The 9,356-nt window shown below is 43.0% G+C and overlaps 1 protein-coding gene across 2 annotated transcripts in view; it reads left to right on the top strand.

Annotated features, from left to right (window-relative positions):
• The window catches only part of LOC106588997 (CUB and sushi domain-containing protein 3), a 347,202-nt gene that overhangs the window by 41,533 nt on the left and 296,313 nt on the right, over window positions 1-9,356 (top strand). For both annotated transcript variants that reach the window (XM_045709277.2, XM_014178612.3), the window contains exons 4-5: window positions 2,060-2,163; window positions 5,458-5,570. In XM_045709277.2, coding sequence (XP_045565233.2) covers window positions 2,060-2,163; window positions 5,458-5,570 — 217 coding nt within the window. The remainder of the gene's footprint in view (window positions 1-2,059; window positions 2,164-5,457; window positions 5,571-9,356) is intronic.

Raw genomic sequence — 9,356 nt, 5'->3', positions numbered from 1 at the left:
CAGCTCTGTCTCGCTCTGAGTGAGTGAACACCCCCTTCTCCACACTGTGGTGTTCCTCACTGGGACTCGAAATGTTCGTTGTCGAGTCATAAGACTGGGATGTGGGTTTATTGGGATCATTGCTTTGCCGATCATTATGTAGTAGTGTGGCCCCAACCACCTTGTTTGTATTACAACATAGGCATTGCACTGGTACAACTACATACACACACACACACACACACACACACACACACACACACACACACACACACACACACACACACACACACACACACACACACACACACACACACACACACACACTACATGACTGTTGACAACGGAACCACCTTGATTACGTTTGTGATGGCAGTAGGGATTGAGTGCTTTGTAATCGGCATTTGAAAATAACTTTATTACTCCATGCTGAAATGGTTAACTCTCTGGGCATCAATCAACCAGGTGAAGGGACTCTCTTTCCAGACAAGAGGACAGGAAGCAATCTGCTTACACCCCTGTTTGACACTGCAACAAGGGGCCATAGCAACCAGGCCTGGCTGTCTCCATCTGAACCTTAATGGGTTACTAATCATTCATCAGGACAGAAACTATCTCTAGATGACGATACAAGACAGAAGAGTCACGAGGAGAGCATTTTATTCATGTAGCCCTTTGGTATGATTTGTTATTCATTTGGTGTTGGGTTAGGCATGGGTTTTAAGCGTGTTGTATTTATTCACAGTTTCCTGATGGTACTGGTTTCTTTCGTAAATGTCGTGTTTGATTAATATTTATTTTATATTTCCTGATCTACTTGTTAGTGTATATTTGCATGTACTGCATGTGTGGGGACTGGGGACTCTCCATAATACTATTCACCATTGGGTAAAAGATATTGTCAGTGTTTTTCTAAAAAAACAACTAGATTTTTATTAATGTGTGGATTGTTCACGATCTAATTAGTGTAATTAGCGAATGTGAAGTTATTTCTGTTCTTCTGCTTCACCATATGGATACATACCCAGAGGGACTGTCACAGAAAAACAGACGATAGAAGCCTGTCTTAGTCCTGGGGGAACGAGAGAGAGAGAAAGTGAGAGAGAAAGACTGAACGAGAGAGAGAGAAAGACAGAAAGAGAGAGAAATAGATAAAGATAGAGAAAAAGAAAGAGACCCAGAGATACAGAGAGAGAGAATTGATATGAATTGAGAGACAGAGAAAAATGGAGAGAGAGAGAGAGAGAGAGACACAAAGACACAGAGAGAGAGAGACAGAGAGAGAGACATTTTTATTTTGTTCATTTGTATTGTTTATTTCACTTTTGTTTATTATCTACTTCACTTGGCAATGTTAAAATATGTTTCCCATGCCAATAAAGCCCTTGAATTGAATTGAATTGAATGTAATTGAATTGAGAGAGAGAGAGAGAGAGAGAGAGAGAGAGAGAGAGAGAGAGAGAGAGAGAGGCTGTCAGCTGTCTTTTCGGATGCAACCCTAATTATGTACTACAGTTATTTAATTTAGTTAACAGGATGTTCCGTTTCCATCTTTTCATCTTAGATTAGTGTCATGATTTTGATAACTAGACAACAGAATAATGAGCCATGGAATGAACCAACATTCTAATACATGACGTCATCTGAGCTGGTCTGTCTACAAAAAAAAATGGCCGTCATATTTTACTGCACTCTCAGCAATCAAGTTTTCAAGAAAACTGTGATGATGATGCATCATTGACTAATGAACAAACAACCGAAATATGTATTCAAGTGATCTATCCCTTTAATAAAGTATTGTGGCCTACCATCAAAAGGTATATTTACCCTAGTTGTTCTGCAATCACAGGGACTATTTTACTATGATCACCGTATTTCAATAAATCCTCAAAACACATGACAACAGTCTTTCTTTTGTGATGCCAAATTCTTCTGAAACATTGATGTCCCTTCCAGCCGATTTTCATGTATTACTGTAGCTGTTCCAGTGGAATTAAATTATGAGAAAGCCATATACGTTAATTCAGGCAATTTGACACATGGCTAACCATTATGTCTGATTTCTTCTGTCCACCGACAGGTCATTCAAATCAACTTTGAGGAGTTTGACCTGGAGATTGCCTACGACACGCTAACCATCGGTGATGGAGGGGAAGTGGGTGACCCCAAGACGATACTACAAGTGTGAGTGGCTGAGCGTTTTACTGGATCTATACTGAACAAAAACATAAATTAATATCATGCAACAATTTCAAAGATTTTACTGAATTACAGTTCATATAAGGAAATCAGTCAATGGAAATGAATTAGGTCCTTATCTATGGATTTCACATGACTGAGCAGGGGTGTAGCCATGGGTGGGCCTTGGAGGGCAACCATGGCCAATGGGGAGCCAGGCCCAGCCAATCAGAATGAGTTTTTCCCCACAAAAGGGATTTATTAAAGACAGAAATACTCCACAGTGTTTACATTTTTGTTAATGTGGTGGGGTACATGTTAACATTCATGTGGTGGGGTACATGTTAACATTCATGTGGTGGGGTACATGTTCACATTCATGTGGTGGGGTACATGTTAATAACATTCACGTGGTGGGGTACATGTTCACATTCATGTGGTGGGGTACATGTTCACATTCATGTGGTGGGGTACATGTTAACATTCATGTGGTGGGGTACATGTTCACATTCATGTGGTGGGGTACATGTTCACATTCATGTGGTGGGGTACGTGTTAACATTCATGTGGTGAGGTACATGTTAACATTCATGTGGTGGGGTACATGTTAACATTCATGTGGTGAGGTACATGTTAACATTCATGTGGTGGGGTACATGTTCACATTCATGTGGTGGGGTACATGTTAATAACATTCATGTGGTGGGGTACATGTTAACATTCATGTGGTGGGGCGCATTTTAACATTCATGTGGTGGGGTACATTTTCACATTCATGTGGTGGGGTACATGTTAACATTCATGTTGTGGGGTAAATGTTCACATTTATGTGGTGGGGTACATGTTAACATTAATCTTTGAAGTTATTATAGTCCCCCATAACATTGACTTGTGTGTAATCTGATTTAAAGATTGTCCATCAATGTGCCAGTCCCATATTACAGTCAGGGGGATAGTGAGTGTTGTTATCAGTGGAACAGTCCCATATTACAGTCAGGAGGGATAGTGAGTGTTGTTATCAGTAGAACAGTCCCATATTACAGTCAGGGGGATAGTGAGTGTTGTTATCAGTGGAACAGTCCCATATTACAGTCAGGAGGGATAGTGAGTGTTGTTATCAGTAGAACAGTCCCATATTACAGTCAGGAGGGATAGTGAGTGTTGTTATCAGTGGAACAGTCCCATATTACAGTCAGGAGGGATAGTGAGTGTTGTTATCAGTAGAACAGTCCCATATTACAGTCAGGAGGGATAGTGAGTGTTGTTATCAGTGGAACAGTCCCATATTACAGTCAGGAGGGATAGTGAGTGTTGTTATCAGTGGAACAGTCCCATATTACAGTCAGGAGGGATAGTGAGTGTTGTTATCAGTAGAACAGTCCCATATTACAGTCAGGAGGGATAGTGAGTGTTGTTATCAGTGGAACAGTCCCATATTACAGTCAGGGGGATAGTGAGTGTTGTTATCAGTAGAACAGTCCCATATTACAGTCAGGGGGATAGTGAGTGTTGTTATCAGTAGAACAGTCCCATATTACAGTCAGGGGGATAGTGAGTGTTGTTATCAGTGGAACAGTCCCATATTACAGTCAGGAGGGATAGTGAGTGTTGTTATCAGTGGAACAGTCCCATATTACAGTCAGGAGGGATAGTGAGTGTTGTTATCAGTAGAACAGTCCCATATTACAGTCAGGAGGGATAGTGAGTGTTGTTATCAGTAGAACAGTCCCATATTACAGTCAGGAGGGATAGTGAGTGTTGTTATCAGTGGAACAGTCCCATATTACAGTCAGGAGGGATAGTGAGTGTTGTTATCAGTAGAACAGTCCCATATTACAGTCAGGAGGGATAGTGAGTGTTGTTATCAGTGGAACAGTCCCATATTACAGTCAGGAGGGATAGTGAGTGTTGTTATCAGTGGAACAGTCCCATATTACAGTCAGGAGGGATAGTGAGTGTTGTTATCAGTAGAACAGTCCCATATTACAGTCAGGAGGGATAGTGAGTGTTGTTATCAGTGGAACAGTCCCATATTACAGTCAGGAGGGATAGTGAGTGTTGTTATCAGTGGAACAGTCCCATATTACAGTCAGGAGGGATAGTGACTGTTGTTATCAGTGGAACAGTCCCATATTACAGTCAGGAGGGATAGTGAGTGTTGTTATCAGTAGAACAGTCCCATATTACAGTCAGGGGGATAGTGAGTGTTGTTATCAGTGGAACAGTCCCATATTACAGTCAGGAGGGATAGTGAGTGTTGTTATCAGTAGAACAGTCCCATATTACAGTCAGGAGGGATAGTGAGTGTTGTTATCAGTGGAACAGTCCCATATTACAGTCAGGAGGGATAGTGAGTGTTGTTATCAGTAGAACAGTCCCATATTACAGTCAGGAGGGATAGTGAGTGTTGTTATCAGTGGAACAGTCCCATATTACAGTCAGGAGGGATAGTGAGTGTTGTTATCAGTGGAACAGTCCCATATTACAGTCAGGAGGGATAGTGAGTGTTGTTATCAGTGGAACAGTCCCATATTACAGTCAGGAGGGATAGTGAGTGTTGTTATCAGTGGAACAGTCCCATATTACAGTCAGGAGGGATAGTGAGTGTTGTTATCAGTGGAACAGTCCCATATTACAGTCAGGAGGGATAGTGAGTGTTGTTATCAGTGGAACAGTCCCATATTACAGTCAGGAGGGATAGTGAGTGTTGTTATCAGTGGAACAGTCCCATATTACAGTCAGGAGGGATAGTGAGTGTTGTTATCAGTGGAACAGTCCCATATTACAGTCAGGAGGGATAGTGAGTGTTGTTATCAGTAGAACAGTCCCATATTACAGTCAGGAGGGATAGTGAGTGTTGTTATCAGTAGAACAGTCCCATATTACAGTCAGGGGGATAGTGAGTGTTGTTATCAGTGGAACAGTCCCATATTACAGTCAGGAGGGATAGTGAGTGTTGTTATCAGTAGAACAGTCCCATATTACAGTCAGGAGGGATAGTGAGTGTTGTTATCAGTGGAACAGTCCCATATTACAGTCAGGAGGGATAGTGAGTGTTGTTATCAGTGGAACAGTCCCATATTACAGTCAGGAGGGATAGTGAGTGTTGTTATCAGTGGAACAGTCCCATATTACAGTCAGGAGGGATAGTGAGTGTTGTTATCAGTGGAACAGTCCCATATTACAGGTAAGGTTTGTGTCTGTGTGTGTGTTTGTCTGTGTGAGCGTGTGAGCATGTGGATGAGTGTGTGTGTGTGTGTGTGTCAGGCTAACAGTGTGTTCTTGTCTTCCTCCCTCCAGTCTCTCAGGTAGCTTTGTCCCTGACCTCATCGTCAGCATGACCCATCAGATGTGGCTCCATCTCCAATCAGACGAGAGCGTTGGCTCCATAGGCTTCAAGATCAACTTTAAAGGTACATTGTGTGTGTGTGTGTGTGTGTGTGTGTGTGTGTGTGTGTGTGTGTGTGTGTGTGTGTGTGTGTGTGTGTGTGTGTGTGTGTGTGTGTGTGTGTGTGTGTGTGCATGCACCTATACATGAATGAATCTCATTGTGAATGTGTCTGTGTTCTTGGAATGCATTCAGCAGCGCTCTAGCAGCTACTAAACCTTATATTGGTCTTGAGTTAGAGAGGCAGAGGAACGGTCTTGAGTTAGAGAGGCAGAGGAACGGTCTTGAGTTAGAGAGGCAGAGGAACGGCCTTGAGTTAGAGAGGCAGAGGAACGGTCTTGAGTTAGAGAGGCAAAGGAACGGTCTTGAGTTAGAGAGGCAGAGGAACGGTCTTGAGTTAGAGAGGCAGAGGAACAGCCTTGAGTTAGAGAGGCAGTGGAACGGTCTTGAGTTAGAGAGGCAGAGGAACGGTCTTGAGTTAGAGAGGCAGAGGAACGGTCTTGAGTTAGAGAGGCAGAGGAACAGCCTTGAGTTAGAGAGGCAGAGGAACTGTCAGTACAGCCAGTCAGATGAGAGATGGACAGATAGACTGTCACTACAGGGGTGGCAGGTATGCTAGTGGTTAGAGCGTTGGGCCAGTAACCGAAAGGTTGCTAGATTGAATCCCAGAGCTGACAAGGTAAAAATCAGTCGTTCTTCCCCTGAACAAGGCAGTTAACCCACTGTTTCCCGGGCGCCGTGGATGTCGATTAAGGCAGCCCTCCACACCTCTCTGATTCAGAAGGGTTGGGTTAAAGCAGCCCTCCACACCTCTCTGATTCAGAAGGGTTGGGTTAAAGCAGCCCTCCACACCTCTCTGATTCAGAAGGGTTGGGTTAAAGCAGCCCTCCACACCTCTCTGATTCAGAAGGGTTGGGTTAAAGCAGCCCTCCACACCTCTCTGATTCAGAAGGGTTGGGTTAAAGCAGCCCTCCACACCTCTCTGATTCAGAAGGGTTGGGTTAAAGCAGCCCTCCACACCTCTCTGATTTAGAAGGGTTGGGTTAAAGCAGCCCTCCACACCTCTCTGATTCAGAAGGGTTGGGTTAAAGCAGCCCTCCACACCTCTCTGATTCAGAAGGGTTGGGTTAAAGCAGCCCTCCACACCTCTCTGATTTAGAAGGGTTGGGTTAAAGCAGCCCTCCACACCTCTCTGATTCAGAAGGGTTGGGTTAAAGCAGCCCTCCACACCTCTCTGATTCAGAAGGGTTGGGTTAAAGCAGCCCTCCACACCTCTCTGATTCAGAAGGGTTGGGTTAAAGCAGCCCTCCACACCTCTCTGATTCAGAAGGGTTGGGTTAAAGCAGCCCTCCACACCTCTCTGATTCAGAAGGGTTGGGTTAAAGCAGCCCTCCACACCTCTCTGATTCAGAAGGGTTGGGTTAAAGCAGCCCTCCACACCTCTCTGATTCAGAAGGGTTGGGTTAAAGCAGCCCTCCACACCTCTCTGATTTAGAAGGGTTGGGTTAAAGCAGCCCTCCACACCTCTCTGATTTAGAGGGGTTGGGTTAAAGCAGCCTCCACACCTCTCTGATTTAGAGGGGTTGGGTTAAATGTAGAAGACACATTTCAGTTGAAGGCATTCAGTTGTACAACTGACTAGGTATCCTCCTTTCTCTACAGCCAGTCAGATGAGAGATTAACAGACAGACTATCAGTACAGCCAGTCAGATGAGAGATGGACAGACAGGGAAATTATCAGGGAAGCAGCAGACCAGAGCCAACTCTACCAACTTGTCAAATGGCTAATACACTTCCCTTACTCCCCTCTTCCCTCCCACCATCCCTGGCTTTCTCAATCACTAAGCTGTCATTATGAATTGCTTGTGAAAGGTCATGGGTCCTGGTGACCTGTTACCTTCTACTAAACTGATAGTTCATCACCTCGTGAACACTTGCAACCCATATAAGGGGTTGTCACGCACATCATAGCTTGGTAGTTACTGGGGGGATTCCAACATGAAATAGAAGGAGGTTTCATCTCTCAAACACCAGCCACATCCGTTGGATATAAACTAGCATTTCCCCACAATATCCATATCTTTGATTATTTCCCCTAAAGCTTAGGACTTTGTAATAAATGAGTGTCTTAGTGATAAACAGCACGCCAACCACCCTAATGAAGGAAAGTGAGTTAGGTAGATAGAGAGGGGGAGGGAGGGATAGAGAGAGCAAGAGAGAGAGAGAGAGATAAAAAGAGATACTGTAATATCTCTGGAGGAAAAAAAGAGAGAAACCTGCTGTGGAAGAGATTGTGGTTAGAATTAGCTAGTTTTCCTTCCTCTCTCTAACAGACATTACCTTTCATAACGGTAAACCCTTTACTAACTATTCATCAGTGCTCTTTTAAAGACTGTGAGAGAGTAAATATGAATGTATTACTCTCCCAGATACACAAAGAGGAAGTACTTCATGTATCTACTGTAGATGATGCTGTGTAGAAGGCCTACATTACTGTAGATGATGCTGTGTAGAAGGCCTACATTACTGTAGATGATGCTGTGTAGAAGGCCTACATTACTGTAGATGTTTGTCAGAAGCTTCAATATCCCTGAAATACTGATCTGAGAACAGTTATTTTGATCATTTCTCACTTGGTGCCAGTACTTCACATCATGTTAAATGGCCTTCCCTAATGAGGAATAAAAGTGCTAATTTAGCAGCTGATTTCATGTTTTTTGACATTAACCCATCACATCCATTCATATTATTCCTGCAGAAACACTGACAGATGAAGCAGGACAGGCACTTGAAGGGTGAAAAGGAGATTTGTTAACACTTTACAAGAAGACCTACAGTACACTGAGTATACAAAACATTTCCCTCAGAACAACCTCAATTCATCGGGACATGGACTACAAGGTGTCAAAAGCATGTCCTTTAGGTGGCGGAGCATTCTTGATACACACGGGAATCTGTTGAGCATGAAAAACCCAGCAGTGTTGCAGTTCTTGACACAAACCAGTGTTCCTGGTGTAACCGGTGCTGTACTGCACCGCTGTAACTCTGCGTTGTGTGTGATTGATTGAGACTATAGACGTGGACTTTGGAGATCAGGTAGTTTTAATTAAGCATCTGCATCCAAAAGAAAATAAAACATTTGTAGAGCACATATGTTCTGCGAATCGTCGCCTCTTTCTCTCATAGTGCATCAAAATGATTTTCGAATATAAAAATGAGTACAGCCTCTCCTTATTGTGCATCAACACATACAATAGCCTGCTAATACCTTAGCTAGCTATTAACCACATGTTGAATTCAGAATGTTGATATCATCCTAAATAGTTCCATTACAAGTGCATCTTAACAATACCATCCACTTATGAGTAACCTCTAAATATACATCATTATTCATGAACCAAACACTGTGTGTATGACTTTGTGCTTAAAAGAATCAAACTTTTCTGAAGACGACAGAAAAAGTGTGCCTACCTCTCAGAGTGCATCAAAATGATTTGAGCACGATCACGCAGGGCAAAACGTAAGTACACACTCCCCTACTCCCAGGATGCAGGCATGCATAATAACAAATCAACATGCCATATTAATATATGAACCTGGTGAAATTCACACAGTACTTTAACAACTGTTACACTGACACCTACTACCATACCCCGTTCAAAGGCACTTAAATCTTTTGTTTTGGCCTTACAACCTCTGAATGGCACACATACATAGTCCATGTCTCAATTGTCTCAAGGCTTAAAAATCCTTCTTTAACCTGTCTCCTCCCCTTCATCTACACTGATTGAAGTGGATTTAACAAGTGACA

The sequence above is a fragment of the Salmo salar genome, chromosome 27 (genome assembly GCF_965601325.2).
Source record: "Salmo salar chromosome 27, fSalSal1, whole genome shotgun sequence".
NCBI lineage: Eukaryota > Metazoa > Chordata > Actinopteri > Salmoniformes > Salmonidae > Salmo > Salmo salar.
This window is presented reverse-complemented; position numbering and strand designations above follow the sequence as displayed.